This window comes from Watersipora subatra, chromosome 7 (assembly GCF_963576615.1).
Source record: "Watersipora subatra chromosome 7, tzWatSuba1.1, whole genome shotgun sequence".
In the NCBI taxonomy this organism is placed as follows: Eukaryota; Metazoa; Bryozoa; class Gymnolaemata; order Cheilostomatida; family Watersiporidae; genus Watersipora; species Watersipora subatra.
This window is the reverse complement of record NC_088714.1, coordinates 57,827,855-57,854,342: the sequence shown is the minus strand read 5'-3', so window position 1 is coordinate 57,854,342 and position 26,488 is coordinate 57,827,855. Positions and strand designations below refer to the sequence as shown.

The window sequence follows — 26,488 nt, the reverse complement described above, 5'->3', positions numbered from 1 at the left end:
TTTATAAAACATAGGCTCTGATAGCTATTTCACTTGTACTATTTTCGCCTTTTCATCTTTTGCGCCACAAGGTTAAGTAATACAATATTAGAAGAAATAGCATATTTATCGTTACATTTACATGTAGTCTTTTCGGCGTCAAAGTTTAAAAAAATGAGTGTCATATCATTAAATACTAGGACGTGACCTATAATTGGACAACAGTGTGCACATACATGTGGGTTGTTTGTCGTGCACTTTTTAAATGTAGTAATGTCAAGGGAGAAATGTTTTAATACTAATTAATATATAAATATCTCTTTGTTGTGGTGAAAGAAGGGAGTCATGACATACAGCTTGCGCTTGTAGCGGGGCATTGTTACATAGTTGTTGTTTGCCTTTGGAATGTGTTCGTTACTGGCAGTAAGCCTTACTCTTATGTCATTGGCTGTGCCCTTTTGTCTATCTTGTGTTGTTTGAGATTATGGTATGAGTAGGCACTCTCTTCTCACTTGCAGTGGTACAATAAAGTCATATAGTGTACAGCACATTTCAGCACAAGCTATTTCGGCATTATGACAGTGAAGCTTTCAGATTTAGTACAGCGTTATGAAGATAAAACTAGTGGGGACTTTGGAGAGTGGTGCGACAAACTCGAGTTGATAGCAAAGCTTCAAAAAGTAGAGGATTTGGTATCATTCTTGCCGTTATTCCTTTCCGGGCCAGCATTTGCTGTCTATAAACAGCTAGATGACAGTACTAAAGGCAATTATACGAAGCTAAAAGAAGAGCTACTCCAAGCATTCAATGATAATAGTTTTAGTGCATACGAACAGTTACGAACACGGACATTGGTCGATGGGGAAACTGTGGATGTGTACTTGGCCGATTTACGAAGGTTAGCGGGTTGTGCGAAATGATAGTGAGGCGTAGGTTGGGGCTATTTGCACAGCTGATTGATGAGTATGAGGTGGAGTTAACTATCAAATTGGTTAACACATCCAGCAACAAAGCTGACGTGTTAACCAGGGTGAGGCAGAAATGGTTAGTGAATACTACTAAAGTGGCCAATGTAGCAATAGTGGATAATGCCGCTAGTTATGACGATGTGAGGAAAACCCATGACCTGCACCATTTTGGGATCGACAGAACCTTGTACATTGCTGAGCAAAGGTTAGGTAAACGGGTGAGCAGGAAGGCTGTAAAAAGCATTGTTGAAAATTGCCCGGCATGTCAAAGGTTGGATCCTGCCCCCATGCGATGGACTAAGGGAAATTTGGAGGTAGAAGGAGTTTGGGAATGGCTTGCTACAGATATATGTCACTACAGGAATGTACCATACCTAATTATTATAGATTGTGGTCCAAGCAGATTTTCAATATGGGTAAGACTACAAAATGAGACAGCAGATGCAGTGTCACTACAGCTAGCTCGCGTGTTTAGAGAAAGAGGGCCTCCTGTCGAAGTGCTTTCAGACAACGGACCCTGTTTTCGTGGCAATCGTTTTGAGTCATTGTTGCAAACATGGGGAGTAGAACACATATATAGTTGTGCATATCGTGCATCTGGTAACAGAATAGTTGAAAGAATCCACAGGACAATCAAGCGTATGGCTGCACGCTCGGGTGGTAGTATCAGTGACATGGTATTCTACTACAACAATTCACCTAATGCTGAAGGAGTGGTGCCGGCAAAGAAGTTGTATGCGTATGAGCCTAGGCTGCATAGATTAGTCGGAGAGGGAGATGGTATGCGACGACAGCGAGACGTGACCTGTAACCCATTTAGAGTAGGTGATCAGGTATATGTCAAGCCAGCAAATGTAAAGTGCACATCCGTATGGAAGTTAGGTACAGTGACTGCACTAGTATCAAACACTGCTGTGGAAGTTGACAAGATGACTCGTCATGTTGCAGATCTGCGTCACGCTTGCAGAGAAAGTGAGGACGACGATAGCAGGGAGATTGAGATTATCCAGAATGATGAATGTATAGAAGCAGATTTGGCAAATGTTGAAAGGCATAGTGATTTGGCCGTACGCAGTAATAGTCACCCGCCAGTATCGGTGGTAGATAACACAGTTACCAGTAGAAGTGAAACACGAGATCGTAGGCCGCCAAAGTGGCTAGCAGATTTTTACGTAGGGTAAAAGGAAAAAAGGGTTTTGTGATCTATAGGATCAGGGGGAGCTGTGGTGAAAGAAGAGAGTCATGACATACAGCTTGCGCTTGTAGCGGGGCATTGTTACATAGTTGTGGTTTGCCTTTGGAATGTGTTCGTTACTGGCAGTAAGCCTTACTCTTATGTCATTGGCTGTGCCCTTTTGTCTATCTTGTGTTGTTTGAGATTATGGTATGAGTAGGCACTCTCTTCTCACTTGCAGTGGTACAATAAAGTCATATAGTGTACAGCACATTTCAGCACATTTGTCAACAGAGAAACATTATTTTATTTTTTGTTGTTATAATGATTGTTTGATGTTTAAATAATAATATAAAATGTATTGTTTCGGTCAGTTTTTTTGGAATGAAATACTGCAAAGGTTCTACGTGTAATGGTTAGCCTCTGGACCTTGAGTGCAATTTCTTCCAAGACAAATTTTGACCGCAGACAAAGTGGCGCTTTTGCCCCAAAAAATCAGACAGTTACTGTAAAGCAAAATTGAGCCAACAAATCAATCATTATGGAGATGGGTACTACTATAATTTTCCTTGAACTTGCTTTGACAGTACCGCAGTGTTGCCAATAATGAGCCTAAGTATCAATGCTTACAACAAGTAGTGTTAGGGTTGTGATGTCTACAGTTGTCTGCAGTTAATTATCTTATAATCGACAATAACATCCTAGTGGTTTGTTTCCAAGTGTCTGTGAATTCCATTTTCTTCAAAAGGTCAAAATAGCAACTATTCTGTCAAGACTCACTAGCTCAAGCAAAAATAGCAATATGCTTGTATACCTAGCCTTATTTTTTATGGGCTTTCTAGGTTCAATGAGTACATACATGTCTATTAGGTGTGTAGCGGTAGCTCTTTCTGTTAGCAGAGGTGGTTGGATAAACTCTTTTTCTCTCAGGGCTTTATCGCTTCTTGGCTTGCTACCTTTTTGGATGAATTGTGTTTGATGCGCATTTCCTTCTAGATGAGTCGATCCTCGGCAAGCTATTTGCTGCCGGCTCCTTGGCTATCTTGAGCTTCTGTTAGTCTTCTCCTGTCTTGGCTTCTCTCTCTGCGCCTCCCCTCCGCTATCTGACTCGGTGCCAGCTTCTCCTGTCTTAGCTTCTCTCTCTGCGCCTCCCTCTGCGCTTGTCTCGCTGCCTGGCTCACTGCCAGTTCCTCCTGTTGGTCAATAATATGATTTAGTAACAATTTGATGCTGTTTTGCATTCATAAGCTCTTCATTTTAATGGTCAGACAACTTCCATTCCAATTGATGTCCCATATATTCACATTGCATCAGCTGTGATGGTTGGACAACTACCATGCTTGATATTTCCAGCAGCATAGCAACTGCCCTAGATTTTCGTGTTTGCTTGTTGATGTATCGCAGTGCTTGCTGCACTGTTTGCCAGCAGTTGCGGTATTACGTGATCCCACAATTTATTATTTTTTTGGATTATTGGTCATCTATCGTTTCAAATTCTGACCGTAGCTAATTTGTGCACTTAATTTGCCAGTCTACCTGCTCGAGATTAAATAAGATGATACAAGCAACACAACTAATAGAGCAATTTAAATCCTTATTCAAATTAGACTCATCTAAATATTGCGTACTCATATAAATATTTCCCTCTGGTTTTTTATCTCAGAAATAGTTAGGTTTATAATTGGTTGCTTATATTTTTACGGAACCTACCTATATTGGTAGTTGAAAGCTGTTGCCTTTTCTCTCTCAGTCATTGTCAGTATTAGTTTTTGAGCAAATACCCCACAGACCACCTGTTAATTGGTCAGCTCTAGTGTTCTTCATCTGTAATTGGAGCTTAAAATTTTTTGTCATATAAATAAACATCCACCTACTGGTAATAATCGTTATCAGTATAATAATAATAAATAGTAATAGTAATAAACAGTAATAAATAATATTTGCTATAATATTATTATGGCAGTAATGATCGAATGCAAGCTTTTCTAGAGAGCATACTTGGCTACACATCCTGAAGTAGCCAGACAAACCTTCTAATCAAATGTTAAACACCCACTACTACTCAAAAAAGCTTGACAGCTGGAGTTTACAGTTTTTAGAGAAATCTTGGTTTTTATGGACATCTACAAAAGTGTACAAATATTGCCTCAGCATTCCAGTATCTTTTAAAAAGTCAACCACCTAACAGTAAATATGATATATCATGATTTATAATCGATTTTATATAGTACTACCGAATGCCTGGCGTTGCCCGGGGTAATAAAAAAGTCTTTGCACCGAAAATTTGTTTTTATTTAACATATAACAGCAGTTATCATTCTAACTTTCAAACTTCATCTCATGAGAAATGTTTTGTGCAGTTCAAAAGAATTTAGAGACAAAATTGAACAACTGCAAAGTTGCTTAAATGTAAATGTGGAATAATTAGCAAGTAATGGCTAAATAAAGTCTGTTTTGCTACGATTACATTGAAGAATTGTTTGGCATGATTTATTTATGAATTATATGATTTTAATTCATTTCAGTGTTGGCTTAGTAAGGCGAAAATATCGTACAGAGTTGTACAGAAACTATTGAAGTTATCTAATGCAAACACCTAGTAAGAATCATCAAAATTTTATAAATGTACTTTAATATTAAAGATTACTAACAAAACAATATGTTAGCCTTAGTAACTATAATTATCTACAGTAACTTTAGTGTATTTAGGGGTAATGATCTGCAAGAAAATGTAACATTACAATGTACAACATGCAGTACTTACCGTGGAGAGTTCTTACTTTCGAGACAGATGTATATTATGAATGTTGAATCTAACTTAAATGAACTTAAATGAACTCAACACATACTTAAAGGAAGTTTAGTATGTATTTTACTAAACTTCAACTTTTAAACTGAAACTATCACTTATCTGATCGAATTCGCTTTTAACAAATAACGCTGAGCTGAAATAGCAAGCAATTTACATCTCTTTCAGGTGTTGTGGGAGGGATTTTGGCGAATAGCATATCAACATTTTTTTATTTTGTCATAATCAGCACACCAACTGCCAAATTTTAATTTTGAGAGAAATATTTGTTGATATCGTATAGTGAAAAACAAATTTGCACTAGTATGGCGAGGAAGGAAAAAGAATCATGTTTCACAGAGGAAGATGAACAAAATCTTATAACAGGGCGTCGTCACCTATGGGCGCACTTTATTAATTAATAATTTATCGTGTGCAATCGTGAAACGGTTACAGTATATGGTAAGAGCGTGGAAATGGTAAGTACGGTGTTGCCTTGTCTACAAACTCGTGGTTGCCATCTTTGTGAGTTCAAATCCAGTAAAAAGTGCACTTTTCTTTCCTAGTTTTTAATCGCCGTAGCTAGACAGACAAACGACAACCATTGAGATTTATATCTATATCGTAAAACCTCTAATTGAATGTCATGGCGCTCTATTTTTCAACCCTTCCTCTTAATGCCGGTCAATTGGAGACGGCGTTCAAATTGAGGCTGGCGGTGTATTTTTCAAATGGCTCGTCAGAATTTGCGGGAGATAAATTTAGCTCTAATACGGGCGAAGCAAATGTTGCCTATATTTTGCTCTCGTTTTCCAGTGGAGCGATGCTAAACTTTTTGGAAGCAATAAATCTGCTAACTTACCTCCAACTTGTCAAAGTTTTCTTAATAAATATGCATCGAAAAACCGAGAAATATCTCTACCAGTTGATATCTAATGCTTGCAATTGACCTGCAATGATATGATAGCCTGTGTCCTTTCCAATTTGTTGGCATTTTCAATCTTTATTTCATTTTAAATTTAAAAACCCATTTTTATTTTATATTTATATTTAACAATGTTGCATAAAAGCTCATCGCACTCATTGATATGTTTGCTACAGTTTACCGCCAAAACGAGCTTTTTATGTGCTATAAAAGTAGAGTTATGAGCATCAATCCATTGTAAGCCATATTAAGATAGCTGCAAGGATGCTATTAAATAACATGCTATAAATCTGCATCTTTATAGGTTATATTATATAATGATAATCTATCAAATGATACAAATATATATTCATGAACAAGCGACATAAATGAACCATACTTATATTACTAAAGAAACAAAAAACTTACCTTTTTAAAATGAAAATATTTGCATCGTTTGCTTGGATAGCTGTGTTTTGATGCTTTCGATGGATCGAACATCTTCTAGTTGTCCAATACCTTCCACAATATCTTCTGGCTTCAACTCTTCTTCTGCACTGCTGAACTAGTCAATATTAGCATCCATACAATTTTTTGGGAGAGCAAAACTTTTACGGGTTTCATTTAACACAAATGCAACATGTAATGGTTTGCTCGCTAAACGTAACCTTTGGCCCAAAACTTGCAAGCCCTTTTTATGTGCATGTTCTTCGAAGTATTAAGACCGCGTTAAACAAGGAACTACTACTAGCTTGAGACAGTAATTATTTTTATGACATTTCTTTCAAAGTTCATCTACCAACATAAATTTAAATCGTTTTTTTATATAAGTACATGCACTTGGAAGTATCAAGACTGCATTAAACAAGGAACTACTATTAGCCTGAGACCATAATTGATTATTTCTATGGTGTTGCTTTCAAAGTTTTAATGAAAAAAAGTGAAAAGCTTTCGAGTTGGACAACAAAAGAATTGATTGCTAGTAATGTAAATGATTCATTATTAATACGATTTTGTGGACACTTTTCTATTGATCACTTGATATTATGTGTTCATAAAGATCAGAGATAGTCAAAATGGCGCAAAGAAAGTCAAATGGATGTGGCATTCAAATAGAGGGTGGCGCTTTATTTTTCAGTCCTTTTCTCGTAGTGGCGGTCAAATACAGGTGGCGTTCAATTGGGGGTTTTACAGTAGATTCTGATTTATGATACATTAGCAACAAACATCTTCAAATGTAATAGAGTGTTGTAATTTTACTAAAACAATTAACCTTTCTCAAAGCATGAAATGATGCCCACACACTTTGGTAGGCCTACGTATTTTATATATGTTCATAAGCTTGATTTCACTATACAAGTAAAACAAAACAAATCCTGGCAATTGGCTGGTGTAGGTATTGACATTTGCCCAGTTCAACCAAACTGAATCAAATATAAATTTAGCTAAGAATCTGATTGGTTAATTTGAAAGTTAATAAGATAACTCCTAAAAATTTTGAATACAAGGGCTAAACTGTAGGGTTCCAGATGTAATCACAAATGCCTGCTGGCTATGTACTAAATGATAGGATTCTTTTGTACTCACCATAGCATGCAAGCATAAGTATTCAACATGCCAACTAATCTCATCATGAGATTTGTTTACCTATCATGGGTGTACATTATATCAAAGTTCTAATTGTTACCTGATTGGTTTATCTCTGCTTTCATCATTAAAAGTATGTTGCTGCTAGACTCATCTTTTATTGCTCCAGGAGTCTTTTCTGTAGAGAAGTGCATATCTTGTGGGCATCTACATTTGTTTCTGTAAAAGAAAGCGCTAGACAAAATTTTGCACGTTTTCTGGAGAATTACTACAATTTATTTACAGACTCTAGCAGTAAAGTGCGGGAAAAGAGAGGTGCTATAAAATGCTAGGTCACCTGCTATAAAATGTCAAAAATATAATAACTTGAAACATAGAATAAAAAACTAGTATGTACAGAGTGACCCAAAAGTGATCGCATGAAGTCCGAATCTCATCTGAACTTCATTTTGATTATTTGAATGAAATCAAATCAGTTTTATGCGGAATGAGTTAATCCTATCTGTCTCATTCTTTTTTAGTTGCTAGAAATCCAACCTGAGTAAAACTTTCATCTCGAATGAAAGGTATTGTGCTACTTCATGCAGGTATTTCATTCATTTCTACACCTGACTTTAAATAAAATTGATTTTGCAGTTTGGTGATACTCATGATATAATCTGTTAAATTTCGGCCATTCTGGTTTCTCTTGATAGAAATATAAACACACGATTTAGTAAATAAAAGTGTGAGAGAGTTTGAAAAACTATTTTTGTTTTTACACAACTATTTAGTATATTGTATTTAAAAGTGTTATTCAGGCTGGAAATAGTTTATAGCTGTTATATATTATAACAAATAGCTATAAAGGTGCCTCTTGAAGGGTTACTCATGACAAATAAAAAAGAATTATCAAAATCTATAAATATTTTTCTATCATTTGAAATTTGATTGTTATTTTAGACGATTTGACTAACCAACCTATCTTAAAATCATTTGAAGCATCTATAGCAATGTATCTGAGGCTATATTTGAAGTTTTATTTTAACAATCGTTCTAACATAAAATGAAATATATGTCAATAGAGACATGTAACTCTGCAACTTGAACAGAATGGCTGATGTCTTAACGAGAAAGACAAAACAGGAAGCGTGATTACTGACACCATTTTGGGAGAAGTATTTTTCACCGGAGTGTTTAAACTGTGATCAAGTTTTTTCGATTTCAATTTTGAAACATCCTGGTTGTCAGGTCACCTCAAACATTCAAAATAATCGAAGAAATAAAAAGATATGGAAACTTTCTGATAAAATCTTTTTATGGTAAATATATATCATGAGTGTAGCATATTTATGGTTGCTGCAGGTAATTTTTGAAGCTGGCAAACAAAACTTCTGGCTGGAGGGTCGGTAATCAATCCTAGATTTGTTTTAGGCTCAGACAGCTTCTATAGGACAGTTCACGATGAGAGATGATAGCTAACGGTTGAAAAATATCTGCAATTTCTGATATCATCTTTTCAAGGTTTTTAATGAGTAACCCTTGAATGAATGCTTTTGATATTTAGCTGTAGACTCAAGTAAAGTAATACATAGGAGTGTTCACCGAGTCTTCTACTTATTGCGATAACTGCATCTCGCAGAATCAGTAACTTGATCTTAAAGGTTGACTTGCAACAAAATTCACATTACAGTTAATTGGTATCAAAAGATTCACCATGTCTTACTCTGCTGTGTTGTAGATTCAAAATATGTGGAAATGTGATTACAAGCTCATAAAAGCTCAAAAACAAAACGCTGCCGTAGATTGGAATCTCTTTATTTCGATGACGTAGCCATGAAATTTGGCTATTGTCTTGTCACGTGATGTTCTCACGTGAATTGAAAGGCCAGTAAAAAGTTCAATATAAAACTTATCGTAGCACTAGTTTATGACAAACACTTCGGGTTTTACCGAAGACCCCGTATCAAATATAGATGCTCGCTACTTCACAGTTTTGGTTCGGTTTGGTCTAATCGGCAAGTCGTAATCTGATCATGTGACCCAATGCTTCGCAAATAATTTCTGCAGCACTTTTCGATTATCACAAATGACCAACAGGCTCGTCATGATTATCAGACAATGATATGTACTCCTTCAAGATACAGCTAAAAAATTAAACGAATTTTTACAGTAAGTTATAGGATATCACTGCTAAAAGTGACAGAATTGCGATGGCGATAAAGCAGACGTGTAAGAACAATAGACATGGTTTTATTGAATGCGTGAAGTATATTTGTGAAAATATTTTGATGAATAAGGTTGCATGAAAGTGTAAACGGAAACCATCTCTCACAACTACGTCACATTTGAGCCATTTTGGAAAGAGAATCCAAACTACGGCGGTCTTGCGTGGCTGCAATTAACTGTTCGTTTTTTAGCTTTTAAGAGCTTGTAATCACCTTTCCACATATTTTGCACCTACAACACAACAGAGTAAAACATGGTGAATCTTTTCATATTAAATAACTGTAATGTGAATTTTATTGCAAGTCAACCTTTAAGAAAACTGGTGTAGTTGGGCCAGTACCCTAATCTTAAGTTACTGGCCCAATTACACCAGGAATTGCGCCAGTTACTATCCTGCTCTACATGAGCAGTCATGTTCTGATAACTCCCACAACTCATGCTAGATAAATAGGCGCTATCACAGTCTGTTGGATATTTCATTAGGCTCTTTATTTCTACATCTGAACCCAGGCTGGATGAGACTCAAGCCAGCAATTTTTTACTTAGAATAAACTCGGAATCCACTGTCGTCTTAAGCTGGTTTGTAAAGAATTACTGTCGAAGCATTCTGATACAAAGACAACCGAAATCTTCATAAAGAAAACATATATTTGTGACTTTGTTTCTATGATTAGCCTGCTAACAGATGATTTTATAAGTAACAACGAACAAATATGTGGAATATTAAGTGTTGTCATTGACCAATCACAATATCTCAATCGGCGTCTGTCATTGCTGGCAGTTGCATCTTCATGTTATCAGGTTTACATGACATTCCTTGTACAAAAAGCATATGTTCTAGGTGCTGGATACCATTCTCTTTCTAAGGAGGGACTATATGGCGAGCTATGTGACAAAGCCTGCCGAAGGGTAAAAATGTGCAATATTTTTTGTAAAGTTTTTTTTTCAGATTGTAGGAAGGATTGATGATTTAATACTCAAATTCTTTTTTGATTACAAAACACTGATTTGATATACACGTTAATTTGTAGCTGCATGAGCAGTACGAATAGCTGCATTAGGATTTGCAGCAATTAACTAAAACTTGTAACATGACATCGAAAATACAAGTGACAGTCTTTTAAGTAGGGCAAGAGTGTGCTAGAAGATGGTGGCAGTGCGCAATCAGCTGTCGTGGAAGTGATGAAGGTGCTAGAGGATTCATCTCTCACAAATGCTGGTATTTACTTCTATTATAACTCATCTAACTTGTTTTATCACTTTGGTGATATGCAGAGACGTAGTTGACTTCATAATAAGCAGCTTTCAGTTGAAGTTCATAACTGTGCTTTCATGCTTCGAATGGGTTCGGAGTTGCTCCCACTCAGAATTATACAAAATTGCAACATCTGAACGCTTTCGATGCCATCTCGCTTTGTTAAAATTGTATAAAGGCGTTTACATCGACATTGCAGAAATACTCACTGCTGATGCATCGTAATCGATAATATTCGCCTAAGCTCTCCCCAGTGGAGGAAAAAAATTTCAGCACACTTCTGTGCACAACCAGTTGGGTCTCTGCTACGAAAACATTCTACATCTACTCACTGCTGTTTCTGCTAACTTTTTGCTTCTACATTAACATGCCAAGGATGGGTTGCTTGTAGAGATACGACGAAACGACAACGTTTTAGTGCAACTAGTGCAACTAGTTGACTGCATGAATTGAAAAGTGACCTTGACCCGAAAGCTAGTCTACTTTAACAAGTTTTGATGGATTACATCTCAAATCTTAGAAAGATCTATACCTATAATGCAACTCCGAATTGTTGACACGTTGAGAGTAAGAATTCGTTGACAGCGGGCAACTCCGAACCCATTTGAAGCATGGGAACACAGTGATTATTACTTCATTGCGTTACTCAAAGAGAGATGCAAAATTTGAGATGAAAATATGGTGTCATATGCATTGGATTGACAGGGTTTGGTTCCAGTTTGTCTATAGACGGTGAGGTAGAGTGTGATGCCTCTCTGATGACCAGTGACGGGTACTATGGCTCTGTAGCTGCCCTTCGGTCAGTTCAACATCCAATAGCGGTGGCCTCAAAGCTTCTTGAAAAACAGCTTGATCCACCAGCTGACGGCAGAATCCCTCCAAGGTGACCAATTTTTATACTCCTGACAAATGTTTATTTATTTGAAAAGCTCCAGAGCGCCTGATCTTGTGCTCCGATGGGGATATATTTGTGTCTGTAATATTATATACATTGTATATACACACTACAAATTGTTATTATAAAGATACATATGGCATTTGTTATCCCACGACCAAACGAGCGGAGCGAATGTTTGAGAGTTTTATGATAAATGCATGTGCACAAAACTCACGAAAATTATTCATCAACAGCGTCGCAAAAACTTGTACTGAAATCTCATCAACAAATTTAACCATTTTTGTGTAGACTCGTTTAAGTATAATAACGATACAAAACACATAAAAACATATTTACATATGTTACCAAGTCTTTAAAAATTGTCGACATATTCCTAAACCTTACCCATCTGATCGGATTATACACAAATAGACAGATTAATTTGGCCGAAAATCGTTATTAAAATTTGCCAAGCCTTGCTTTTATCAAAAGTAAGACCGGCAAACGAACCGCCGAGTGACAGAGAATAGAACCATTAAGTTGTGCGCATTTCACGAAAAAATAACGTGCACATTTCACTAGTCTATAGCATTGGCGAATTGCCGAAGGTTTCTGTAATTAACGTAGAAGTACTGAAATCGTTTCGTTTTTGCCGATTTCAAAGTAACTGACATTCTGGAAACTTTTGAGTACTTTGGTATTCTAACTGATGTCCAAAGCAGTGAAAGTAAAGGAAATGACGATGATATTTTTTTCTAACGATTATGAGATTATTACAATATTTAATTATATGTTTGGATGAATATTGAAGTCTTATAGTCACACTAACAACATCGACGATGGGCAATATGTTACTGTTATTATTTTTTCTAAATAATTTTGTTAAGTAGATTTTCTAAAAATCTATATAAATATCACAACTTCTTGATATTGTTAGCTATGACGTTTTGAAATGTAAACAAAATTGTGCATTGGTTTTCTATTATTACTGTATTACTACCCTAGGACACTTATGTATTCGCGGCATCTAACTTTTGCGTTTTCGCGGTGTCATCCTCTCGCGAAAGTTTCATGTGCGAAACTAAACTATCATAACAAACGAGCGAAAAAGCGAAACTAAATAGCTTTGTTCATTGATACTGTAGAATGGAATTTTATAACGACATTTATTTTAACGTTTTTAACGACCACTATAGCATTGTTAAAATATAAACCAACAAAATAATTTGACTGTCAAAATTTATTACGTTATTATTTTGCAATTAATTATGATTATTTTGCCATTAAGAATGGTTTATAATGATAGGAATTTGATGTCAATGCACACGCGTTAGTAGCGTTTGCTGGATACATCAATCAATGCAGTGAGCACCGTGTGTTGAAAGAAAATAATACACATGCACTGACACTCGCAGTACTACACAAGCAGCATGGCTCTGGAAAGGTTTGGATTCACCACTGACACCTCTTCAATAACTTGCAATTTTTTGAGATTTGTTTTGTTTTAAGTGATGTGACAGACGAGACGTTTTTAAATTAAAATAGGCAAAACATGACCGCAGTTAAAACGCTCAGAAAAAAGGCACCTTTTTCTTTTGAGCGTTTTAACAAAGATCAATTTTGCGGATTTTATTTTAAGTTCATTCGGAGGCTTTTACGCTTTCGATGGGACATGGCCAAGCGGGTGTTTGATGAAACTTAATCTTCTGCAAATCTTTATAAAAGTCGTTAACAAAAATATTTTGTCTCTGATGATGATAATAATGATGCCTAAGAACTACTAGAAGTTGATGTTTGTCTCTATGGCTTGGAATGACGTGATATTCTACAGCGATAAAAACCACGTCCATGGCCGTTGGGCAAATAACTTTTCGAATAAATGATGTTGAGGTCGAGTTATCTGAAGGAATTTATCATTGCGTTGGAACTGACAAAACAAATCCGTTTGAGTTGACCTTGTGTTTGAGATGAAATGTTACATTTTATCTGAGGGCGAGTTATCCGAGTTGGACTGTACTTACCGTAAAAAATTCCCAAAAAGTTGGGGCGGCTGAGCCGGCCAGCTGCCCCAGTGAATACGGGACTGTTGATAGTCCAAGAAACAAATGGCAGCAAGCGATCAAATTGCATTATCGACCTTGCCCACACCATTCTACCTGCGGTTCACAATTACAAACTAGTCGCAAATTGAAATTTTTTTTATCGGTGAACTGAACCTGAGGAATCTAATTATGTTTGTTCCACTGCATTTATTTTCACATCACTATCTTTTCGCACTCATCAGAGCTGTAAAATTAAGTTGCTTCGAAATTTTACTCTGTGAGCTACTCACGAAACTAAATACTAGCGAAATATAAGTGTCCTAGGGTATATTAATAATATTGGTTATTCTAATAATATCAGTGCATTTTACTTCTAATATTGCATTTCTCCTATTGAAGGAGGAGAGATATAAACATATAATCTTTTCTTTTCATTATTGCTGTTTGTTGTATATAATAACACCCACACCCAGTACATTACAGCTACCATTGCAGCTACCATTGCAGTTATCCTGTTGCACTGCAGTGCCATTTGACTGCTAATATTGCATTTCTCAACCATCAGTATCCTTTCTTTTTTCCAATATCACTTTGTTCATGGGCTGTATGATGGGAATTTCTAGTATATTATGTCTGAAAAAATTGCCTTCAACTCATGTGCATGGTAAACCAGCTTGAATTTTATCCTTCGTGATGTCAGTTCGGTCAAACCATCCGTATGTCATTCTGAAACATGACAACCAAATCCTGGTGAATAATCAAACAAACCATGCCGTATTCACATCAATGTGTTGGCTGACTGTTTTATATATGTCAGCATTGGCTATTGCTTCTTTGTTAACAACCATGGTTGTTTGGTTTGTACTTTCAGTTGTCTAGCTGGGGAGGGAGCCGAGTTGTTTGCAAGAGAACACAATATTCCACTGGTAGACCCATCAGCACTCATCTCAGGTGCAGTATTATACCTGGTTATTATATACATACTAAGCCATTGCAGTCACTCTGTGATGTCACAGAAGAGAAAAATTATGAAACTGATCAAAGTCCCTAGTAGGAATCATCAAGCAATGGCGGGTGCCGGGTACAAATGCGACCGTCTGCATAAGAAAAATGACTACTGACAACCATGCATAGATGATCATTTTCTTTCTTTACTTTTGCCAACGTGTGTCAGCTTATGTTGGATGTTGAATTGGAATCTATTTGTTGCATCAACAGGTATTATTAACAATGTGAAGGAATGTGCAAGTGGAATTAGCAGAACAGTTAAATTTGTTGCCTCTTAAAAGCAAGAGCTTATAGTGTGTTTACTGCTAGGAACATTGTGGCTGCCTTAGTTATGTATTCAGAGTTATTTGGTTTCAGCAACCGTTGATTTTATTTTACGTAGAAGATTCAAGATTTAAAAGGAATCAAAGATGCAGTTTCTAAAAACATTAATTTGGTAGTCAGACTTCTAATTTTCTAACCTGTGCATTCAGAGGCTGCCCAGTCAAGCTATGAGAAATACTTGAGCATTATCGAAAAGTACAATCCAAGGAAGAGACGTGCGGAATCTTCTGGAAACTCTGATGCTCCAAGCAGTAAAAGCACTTGTCTTGATACTGGCGTAAGTAGTTTTACTTCATATCGATCTGTTTGGAGAAGTTTCAACTGCTGAGTGCTCATTTTTATGGTAAGGTTAGCAATGCTGCCAATTTTTATGAAATGTAAGGGCTGACAGTGAGTTGGGTAGAACATAGCTCTTCTTTAGTAGTTCAAAGTTGCAGACTACCATTCAGTAGAAGTATTTTCTCTCACTCTCAACAGTGTTGGTGGTCCTTCGCTATCAAGTTTCTGACATTCATCAGTGAGTGGTGGACATTTAGGACATCTGAGACATCTGTTCAAATGTATAGGAGTGCACAAAAATAAGCTTTTGGATGTTTAACTCGGAGAGGATAGAAATATACATAATGTAACGATTGTTAGAGAAGGAAATCCGTGATTGTGATGTCAACAATTTTTAGTTAACTGCGTTCAAAAAGTTTTATGTGTGTAAATATGCATTTTTCTCATCCTGGCAGCCGGAAGGCAAGAGAAGTACCTGCTATAACAATAGTGACAACGGCAATCACTTTCAATTTCTTTTTGTAAAGTTGTTTATCAAACTTTACATATCACAAATTCTGAGGATTTACCATCAAACAGATAATGTGGTTTCCTTGTTGTTTGGAACATTCTAGTTATGTATTTCATTTTCATCTACCATCTGTTTGTCTGTCTTTCAGGAAACAGATAAAGTTTTAGACACAGTTGGAGCCATTTGTGTGGACAGCTCAGGTTTTATAGCCTGTGCTCTTTCAAGTGGAGGCATAGCTCTGAAGCATCAGGGGAGGGTGGGTCAGGTACGTATCACGTTTGCAAAGATTATCAGTCGTAACAAAATAAATAGTGATAATCAGTTACTACCGTTTTAAAATTTGAAGTTATCTTCTCTTATATCTTCCCTGTCGGAAAAGGTCATTGTAGAAATGGGTCTCATGTTGGCCTTTTTCAATTTGTATAAGAATTAAAACTGTATGTGTCATTTGTAATGCATTTGCTGAATTAAATTTGTCTATTTTATAACTCAACAAACGGGGACATAGCATAAGTTCCCCACGATGCATTTGTTTCACAATTCTTGGTTTTTATATTCAGAGTTGTGTTCTTTTGCGTAATTCATTGATCATAAGTAGTTTTGAATCACTGAGTCATATCAAAGAGTAGGTATGTTAGAATTCTGTTTTAGATTATAGAGTAGATGACTCAGTGTTTTGTGTAGTATTATTTAGACCATGTAATACCTGTGTAAGTATGTATGTTAGCCTATGATGTCATTAAACTTGGTTAAATTTGTCTAAATATGTGCTTCAAGTCAGGGAACGTTTAATTAATAGCTTTCATTCATCAAATTATTTTTTGGATGCCTCTTGGGATTCCCTGGTCATGTGATTAGGGTACTCGTGAGGTATTTGAATTCCAATTGCGGTACGCAACTGTATCAGAATTATGGTAGTTTTTGCTTTGATTGGGTACATTATTGTACACGATAACCATACATGACTGTACATGATAACCGTACATGACTGTACATGATAACCGTACATGACTGTACATGATAACCGTACATGACTACATGATAACCGTACATGACTGTACATGATAACTGTACATGATAACTGTACATGATAACCATACATGATGACTGTACATGATAACAGTACATGATAACCGTACATGACTGTACATGATAACTGTACAAGATAACTGTACATGACAGTACATGATAACCATACATAGTAACCGTACATGATAACCGTACATGATAACTGTACAAGATAACTGTACATGACAGTGCATGATAACCGTACATGGTAACCGTACATGATAACTGTACATGACAGCACATGATAACAGTACATGACTGTACATGATAACTGTACATAATAACTGTACATGGCTGCACATGATAACCAAGTCAGGCAGGATCTGTTGACGGTAGAAGAGCACACGCATTTCGATGCATCCACCAAAAGCAGTTGCCTAAAATCTTTCTGCTGAGTTTTGTGTTTGTAGACAATGATACAAATAGCCGCATTTCGAGGACAGCTCCAATTTTATCGATATTATGGAAATTAAATAAAGGTTTATCGCATATCCTATTCTAGGATAAGTTTCTTTTTGATATTTAGTCCCACGTTCCCTTCTAGGGAATCGTATCTAGAAGGGGCTTGAGGCACCTTGAAGCACCTTGAGGCAGTTCAAATTCGGTTGTAACCATGTCCTATGTCAGCTGGCACAAGTGCATGAGGGAAAAACAGCATCTTGCGTAATAACAAATTTATGATAAAAATGTTATATTAGTCATTGGCTGTTCAGAGATAGAGTTCACTTATCATTGAAAGCCACATGGAGAAGATAACTCCAAGTGTATAGATAAGTGTGAGACTAAATGAAAGTGTAGGGAATACTGCTCATGGAATTCCTAATTCCATAAGAAGTATACAAAGTTGGTTATGCTATATTTATGTTCAAAAGTAATTCTATGATTAAACATAAATAAGATAAAGTAAAATTCAAAGACACAGAGAACTCTAGACCAATAGTAATAAGTGGAGTGATTCGAACAAAGACTTCTGATAGACGACACGAAAAAAAAGGTTTGCTCTTCGTAGTAAAGATAAATTCGACTTTCTAGATAAGTTTTAGTCTAATTTCATGATAGAAATTTTTTAATATTTCACATCAAGTTTATTACATTTTACTTGGCTATATTGTCTGTAGTCTGTGTAGCGGGAAGACGAAAGTATCATAAAGTTAGTTAATGACTTAAAGAGGTTTATCTGGCTTCTACCATCAGATATGCAAACAGAACTTTTTGTGTACTGAATAATGTGTTAGCATTGATGGCCGGCCTTTTGTTGTCCAGAGTATATTTCTATTGTTTCATCACCTTTTTAGTTTAAGGCAGTGCTTTGCTATTAGATACCTTTACTGTCGCCAATCTACATGCTGAGACTGTTGAAAGTCTGAGAAAATTACCCAAGACCTGTTGTAAGCAATCATTGCTCTATCTGTAATATCCCATTTGCACAGGCAGCGATGGTCGGGTCAGGCTGCTGGGTGAATGAACACGCTGCTGTCGCTACTACAGGCAAGTAAGGCTCAGTTACTAACATGCAGGTTATTCCACTAGTAGCTTTTATACTGAACACACTTCTCCTGTTGAGTTAAACAGTAAATATTTAGTGAGACTGAGGAATTGAATGTATTTGCTCAAACAATGATAATCGGAAACAAAATTTTTTGCTCAAACAATGCTAATCGGAATCGAATGTATTTGCTCAAACAAGTTAACTACCATAATCATTGACTAAGGAGCACTTGCATTTTCTGTAGTCTGAATAAATTTATAGAATTATTTCCCCTGTTCACTGACATACTCAATATTACAATAGGCAGAGTAGAACCCCTCTTGGCAAAATAAGAACCTAATCGGTTGTCATGTGGGTTTCTGGTCTTAAAGTATCCTTCGCAGCAGATCCACTATGAACACGTGACCAAACTATTCACAACTTTCATAAACTTAAAGAATTTATTATAAATGTAGTCAGAGTGGTGGTACTGTCAGTTTTCCTGAAAAAATCATCTCTAAACCTAAACAAGGTGTTTCTATATCTAAACAACCCATTTCTATATCCAAACAAGCCATCTCCATATCTAGACAAACCGTCTCTAAATCTAGACAAACCATCTCTAAATCTAAACAAACCATCTCTATGTCTAAGCAATCCTCTATATCTTAACAGTGATTTTGTTCCCCATGAAGCCAATTTTTGTCAGGTGGCAGCTGGCAGCAGCAAACCTAATTATCCATCTCAACATTCTTTACCCTAATAGCTCTTCATAAACATTTTATTCATTCTAGGTTCCGTAACTGCTTTACTTGGCCATCTTGGTCACATGTCACCACTTCTGCTTGCTATACTTAGCAGTTATACCAATAAAACATGTCAAACATTGCTGAGTTTATGTAACATGTTGAGTTCTCATTCTCTGAACTCTTTTCTACCAAATATTGGTAAGACGGGTTACCGTACCGTTAACATAACAAATTTAAGAACTGAACTGCCTCGCACACAGATGGTTAATGCCTTTCTCATATGATTCTTTTCAGCTTTGTTTCACATGTAAATTATTGTTTAAATTAAATTTGTTTCACAGTTAAATAATTTAGATTATTTAAATGTGAAAATTTAAATAATTTAAATTATTATTTAAATTTTCACATTTGTTTTTACATTTATACCTTTTCGCGTATCTTTACATTTATGTGCAGATTTCAAACTGCTGCATCTTTTCCACTTCTATATTTCAGTTTTAGTCAGCATTTGTTATCCTATGCTCTGGTCTCTGACTGCTCAGGTTGTGGGGAGCAGCTAATGAGGACCATGTTAGCCAAGACACTGGCTGACAGACTGCAGACTGCTACAGGAGACTCGGATGAGGAGCTGAACCTCGTAAAGGTTGAACGAACCTTCAAACAAGACTTCATTGGTGAGGGTCAAACTCATTTTGTAAAACTAAATTTTGTCTTTAGGATTGAACAGATTTTTGCATCAAAGAGAAAATGCTATGGCGCGTTCTTGTATTTAAAAGCAGTATGACAGTCACAAGGTCTCTTGGTTTTGCTAAAAGTCTATTGGTACAGACAAATTCATTTTAAAGCACATAAATTACATAATTTTTTTATTGTATATTTCAATACATCAGTCTTGGCTTTCGAATGAGCCACAATTTGAGTACCTGAACCAAGTGTTTTTTTTGCAGGACGTACTTTGGACACCCCGTTTTCATAGTTCTATTATTTTTTGTGTATTGAATATAGGCTCATTTGAAAGCCAAGATTCTGATGTATTGAAATATATAATAAACAAAATTATGTAATTTATGTGCTTTAACATGAATTCGCTTTCTCATGGAAGAAGGGAGCAGCTGTGGTTCAGTGGTTAGTGCCCTGGCATACAATCGATAGGTCAGCGGTTCTAATCCCAGAAGGACCAGGGAAAGGGCATCTAGCCACAATTCCTCATGCCCAAAATATCATGAACAAATGGTCATAATATATTCTGCACCAAGATATGGCATTTGCAGTAGTGACCTTTTAATGGGAAAAGCTGTAAGTAGTTTCATAATGGATTAATTTTTAGTTATTAATAAGCACAAGTGGTCAGTTATTGCTGTGTAACTGACGGTCAACTGGTCTTGTTGAATTACTTTATATCACAAGAGATGAATTTTAACTGAATTCTAGCTGTAATCCCGGTGCTGCCTGCGATTTATTTCATTTTCAGTCAGATAGGCAGCAGGTGGGTGTTTAATATGCTGGTTCTCAGGAACCAGCATATTAAACACCCACTTTGGGTGTTTAACCCTTTCGCAGGCAAGTTTTTTTTGGGCTATTTGAGACCCCCTGGGCAGATTAATTTTTCACAAATTGATTTAAAAAAATCATTGATACACTTTTATTTATGATATTGTATACGCGTATTATGTTTTTATTGTACAGGTAAATACAAATAAACATTTATAAGTCAAATTCTTATATAGGTGTTTCTCTAGCTATAGTAATTTTGGAAGCATTTGCCCTTGCAGAGGCCTACACCACAGTCTTGACATCATGCGCTTATTATTGTTCCACTATAGCTTTGCCTATAGCCTTTGGAGGACGCCATGACAGTAAAAGAAAGTTGTTGCACTCTGGGAAAGTATTCAGAAAGTAGTAACGGAAGAATAAACAAGCTACAAACAAAATTCTCCATGTCATTCAATACGTTTTTATTTCGGATTTTTCGTTCGTTTAGTATTACAAAAACGATCATTTTTTTTCTCAAAACGGCTGATTTTTTAGTTGCTAACAGAGACCATTATATTGTAGTTTTCCATTAGTAAAAAAATTAAATAAAAAAAGGCAATAAGCTAACCAGAAATCATTTTATAAAAAACGTTCGCCCGTTGACATAATAGTCGCTCTGCCCATTGGCGTCAGTATCGCGAAACGACAATAATGTCGCTATGCCTGCAAAAGGGTTAACATGCTGGTGCCCACCACACCATTGGGTTTCAATCTGTCTGAAGCCAGGGTTGGAGATTGGGATAAGAAATTGCTTTCAATAGGACTCCAACTCATGACATTCAGTTTGGTAGGCCAACACTAACACCTTCACCGATCGGGTAACCTTTAGGTATTTCTGAATAATTGTGCAGCTAATATTTTGTGCTTTATTGTGACACCTGATGGTCTCTCATGATACACTAGACTCCCAAGTGTTGCAAAAGAGAAAATATTTTAAAGGTCAACTTTGGGACTCGTTATTCAAACCAAATTTGAGAACTTGCACTGATTTGACACTTTACGCTATATAGAAGTTCTGGCTCAATACGAAGCAAAAATTTACAATAAGTTCGTTAGTGGAATTTACGTAAAAGGAGGTTTACATCATAGGAGCATTTACCATATATATAGTAATTCTCTGACCAAATGCTTGGCGTTGCTCAGGTATTAAAGCAGCTTATAAACAGTTGCAGGTAATGTAGTTGCCTGCCACTTGCCATTAGTCTGACACATTGCCAATTAATCAATAATTTGAGTAAGCTAGTATCCCTATTGCTAAACTTACTAATAAGAGCCGTGAGAGCAAGCTTAAGTGACGTTGCGTAAAGCAGAGTGCTATGCATATTTTCACCCGGATAGCGATTCATGTATCGCCCTGGAATGATTCCATCAATCTCTCGTAGCCTAATGGGCTAGCATATCACCTGGGGAATGGGAGGTTCTGAGATCAAATGTTCTGCGATATGGATTCTTAATTTCACGATTTTAATAGCTATAGCTGGACAGACGGAATCACAGACACTGAGATTTATATTATATATATAGTTAGATAGAAAATGCATCTCCAATCAGTTTTTAGACAATCTTTGACTTTTATTGTAACACTTTTTAGAAAGTCGCACTCTACAGAATGATAGGGATAAGTTTGGAGGTGCTATTATTGTACTACTGGACACACCCAATACTCAAGGTATGCTACTGCTTGATACTTCTTCTTGCTTCATGGCCAAGTTTAGTTGCTATCTGCTGTCTTAGCATTAGACTATCATAGACTTCTTACCATATCATCAGTCGGCCTGTCTCTGTGACACCAAAATTCTCAAAGGTCAATTGACTGGCAGTTCGGTTTTATATTGACAGCTATCACTGGCATGTGTTTATTATTGCGTGTTTGGATTGACGAAGGTATGACAGTGGCAAAGTCTACGTACACCTCTATGAAAATGGATACTGAGCAAACAACTTCACTTTAGTCGAAAGTTGATTACCTTGTCTAAAAATTTATGATATCTGAACTTCTGTGTACAGTAATAAAGGTCAAGGAGAAATACAGTCATATGGTTGTGTAACCGACTACCCATTCAACGAACTGACGAATTTAATGCTCTATGCATTGCATTATTGCGCCATTGTTTCCTGTTGCTTGAGTTTTTTGAAGAATAGTTTATGATAGCCTAATTTTCGTCATGAAAACAAATCTTATGGCTACTTTACTTGCTTTCTTTCAACCGTTGTTCCGATGTGTAATTTTTAGAGGAATTTATTATTCTATTGCGTGCGACTGTCTGCAATATGGGTACCAGTACTGCTATTGCTAACATCTGATAAGTTTAATATTAGTTGAATAGTTGCTTTAGCTGCACCAAATATGGTAAAGCAACCCAATGTTCTGTTACATGCGCATTCATGAAGTGTTACGTAGACAGCAATTAAAATAGGTAGATGTTAGCGTTTTAGCATCTTATCGCACTAAAGAGTTGTCATCCCTTGAAATTACCAAGGGTGACAACTCTATAAATGGTTTTTAGCATAAATCCAAGTTATTACTGCATAAATTTGTTAAAATTCTCTTTTCATACCTCATGAATTTAACACTATTCATTGTTTTTTATTCTCTGACTTTAAGAGATAATTTGCAAATGGCTTACCATTTAAATGTTATTAATTGTAGTTGCTGCTATCCAAAACTAAAATAGGTAAACTGAATAACCGTAAAACACAGTTTACATCATTTCTAGAATGTTTTTGTTTGCTAATTTAATTAATAACATTAACATATTGTTTAGGTTATATATTTTTAAAAATTGGGGTGTGATGAGTATATTATATTTACTTCTTTGCTTTAAATTAAAATTGAGATAAATCAAATTTATTTGTTAAATCAAACCAATGCTGATAGGCACAGAAGAAATCGTAACATAAACCAAATATTGCTCATGACAGTTGACATCTTCCAAGTTGACCAATGCTATATGTCAGTAAATCCTTCGTTGTGACTCCTTCCAAGAAAAAAATTATGGTAAAACTTTTATATTCTCATAAGGGTCTAACCTGCGTAGTTATACATGTCTCTAGGTATAGAAGGCTACTACAGAAAACAAATTTTTAAAGAATGTTTTTTTTCTGAAGGCACTTTTGAGAGTGTTTTTGGCTGAAATGGCGTTAGGATGGGATAATTTTAACAAGGCTGTTGTTGAGAATGCTGATTATGTTTATCAGCATTTATCATGTTTATTCTAATTCTGTTTTTCCATGTTTTGTATTTTCAAACTTGGAGACCTCAGATGAAACCTCAATATATGTTGCAGTGGAACTGTTATGGGCTCACACTACGAAGAGCATGTGCGTTTCTTATATGTCCACCACAAGTGACCAACCTACAGTCCTTATTTCCAGACTACCTCCTAAAAAAGTGTCTCAAACAAGTGCTTGCTCAGGTGTCACGATCAACCTTGGTGACAAACGCTGACAGGTGTTTGACACACTATTTTCACATAATTCTTTAAATTTCCACCTTTTTATGAACCTTTTTTCACATGAGGGAATGCTTTTTAAGCGTAGGTGTTGGTACAAAGGCTAAATGTATAAGTTTATAACAAACCAGTTTTGACAGAAAATTTTAGTCAGCAGACAATCATATCTACTATTCGATTCTTATTTGACTGGCTAACAAGCTCTGCCTAATTCACAGACCACTGAAAGGAATTTATGCAGAATATTTCTCTGGAAATAATAGATGTGGAGTAAAAAATTCAGATATGGTTTAGTTTCTTAGCAGTTTCACCATCTAATTGGTTTATAGTTGCAATTTGGTTAGTGCCAGAAGCAAAGGCCAGAATTAATGAAATTATACATGAAAATAACACATTAGAAATAAGCAATCTGGGCCTACTTAAAATAACCAGTTGTACCCTGACAGTCCAGTGTGTTGTAAGATATCATCCGGTGTAATAACTATACATACAATTATTCGGGATTGCTAAGAGGTGGTTGAGTGGTGCAGATGTTAAAGTTGGTCTATCATGCCCAAGGTTATGCGTTTGAATCTTGAACGATGCAGTTTTTTCCCAACCACCAACAGTAGCTTTGGCCAGACATGGCTCTTATAGGAATGTGCCAACCAAGCCAAAGCTTTCCATGATAGCATCTGTGACTAATGCATTTCTGTTGCCTACAAAAGTAACCATTTGCTGACTATCAGTTGATTTATCAACTTGAATATAGATGCTAACAAAGATTTATCTTTGAAAATCCAAATATCAAATAGTGTGATATTAATTGAATCTACATTATATATTGGATGATAGATCTAATTATTATATGATTAATTAATTATTCTATAATTAATTCTCTGTCTCTATATTATATTAATCATCTATAATTAATTAATATAATATATTAATACATATATTATATGTATTAGATTTTAAAGACTGGTCTGTGAAAGAAGTGAAGCACATCTGAGCAATTTTAGCAAAACTAAAATGTTATTTAAAAATTGTCTGTCTTCATTTTTTTTCTTGAACCTAAACACACATGCGTGCATACTTATACGCATACTTATACGCATACACAACTATACACATGCACATACATATGCACATGCATACACATGAACATGCATACACCTACAAAGGCACACAAGCCATACATGCATGCGTATACATGCCTACATAAACAGGCCACATATTTGCACGTACACTCTAATCAAGGCATGGATGTTAATGTTTTGCCAATGAAAGTGCTAAGCCTGCGAGGTACCCAATTTCACAGCGAGAGAGAGAGAAGGTAACTATCATAAAATGTATTAAAGAGCACATATGTAAGAAGGTATAATACCTTTTTAACATTTCTTGTGAATCACGATGTCGCTCATGATGCTCTGCACTAATTGCTAATCAGGCTAACATAATAGTTGAACTTGTTCATAGGGAGTTTATGCTGCTAATTATGTTTTTTTTTTTTCAAAGCTGATTATCGGATTACATAGAAATACTTTGGTTGATGGCTTATGTGTGCCTATGTTGGTAAACATTACTGCAGCGAGCAAAACCATAATTTTTAACATGATCTTCATTGTTATATTTACAAAATTGAAAAGAATTTATTGTAAGTTTTTTCAAGCAGCCACATCAGATCTCCAGGCATTTCAGTTCGCTATGCAGTAGCACAACACTAAGCTGTTTAAATGTTTTAGTTCAGAGTTTAATGTTAGATAAATATGAACCGTATTATCACAGGTCAATGTCGTTCAAAGCAAACTAGACCATGAACATATTAGACCACGACTAAAAATAATGGTAAAGTAAAACTATAAGAAAAAGCTTTTTGCATAAGGCTGTTCTATAACGTAGATTGGCAAGGTGTTGGTGTCTAGTATAAAGTGTAATATGTTTATTGGTCTCAGTGTTCGCTCTCGGGCTTATCGCTTCGCTTTATAAAAATTACTGGACTTGAACTTGAAGTTCAGGAAATATCCAATTAAAAAATATCTAACACAAATTTTAAAAATTGCATACATGACAAAAACCTAATAATTAAAATTAAAAGTTATTATTTTGACATATTAAAGCAAAATATGAAGTGCTGTACGTTTATAAACTTTATTACAATTTCAAATAGATTAAAAGTTTTTAAAATAAGCTAAAATTATTTTTTGAACTTCTTGTCACAAACCTTTGTAGAGGAATCACTAAGTGAATAAACCCGATACTAGTTTTATCATGACAATTATCGTGACACCAAATTGCTGCTACATTATGCTTTATTTCTAACCCTGAATCCAAT

The 26,488-nt window shown here is 35.8% G+C and overlaps 2 protein-coding genes across 4 annotated transcripts; both read left to right on the top strand.

The window, feature by feature from the left end:
* The first annotated feature begins 61 nt into the window (after positions 1–61).
* Positions 62–24,445, top strand: LOC137399434 (threonine aspartase 1-like). Of its 3 annotated transcripts, none has more exons than XM_068085538.1 (12): positions 62–71; positions 7,922–7,987; positions 10,450–10,517; positions 10,737–10,827; positions 11,569–11,746; positions 14,654–14,733; positions 15,264–15,391; positions 16,053–16,169; positions 18,403–18,460; positions 19,732–19,863; positions 22,314–22,391; positions 24,010–24,445. In XM_068085538.1, the coding sequence occupies exons 2-12, from the start codon at positions 7,960–7,962 to the stop codon at positions 24,168–24,170; spliced, it is 1,119 nt and encodes a 372-aa protein (XP_067941639.1). In that variant the 5' UTR covers positions 62–71; positions 7,922–7,959; the 3' UTR covers positions 24,171–24,445. The 3 variants fall into 3 exon arrangements, with proteins under 3 accessions (XP_067941639.1, XP_067941638.1, XP_067941640.1); XM_068085537.1 differs by lacking the exon at positions 62–71 and adding an exon at positions 2,962–2,991; XM_068085539.1 differs by lacking the exon at positions 62–71 and having other exon boundaries at positions 7,921–7,966.
* On the top strand, positions 896–2,128 carry LOC137400920 (uncharacterized). Its single transcript, XM_068087260.1, has one exon. It carries the CDS (start codon positions 896–898, stop codon positions 2,126–2,128), a length of 1,233 nt encoding a protein of 410 aa, XP_067943361.1.
* Positions 24,446–26,488: the final 2,043 nt, after the last annotated feature.

Bases quoted from the DNA above. Each gene is read 5' to 3' on its own strand.
- LOC137399434 (XM_068085538.1), top strand. From the start codon at position 7,960: ATGAAAGGTATTGTGCTACTTCATGCAG. The intron at 15,392-16,052 runs GTAAGTAGTTTT...TCTGTCTTTCAG, and splicing joins GCACTTGTCTTGATACTGGC to GAAACAGATAAAGTTTTAGA. The intron at 16,170-18,402 runs GTACGTATCACG...CCATTTGCACAG, and splicing joins ATCAGGGGAGGGTGGGTCAG to GCAGCGATGGTCGGGTCAGG.
- LOC137400920 (XM_068087260.1), top strand. From the start codon at position 896: ATGATAGTGAGGCGTAGGTTGGGGCTATTTGCACAGCTGATTGATGAG.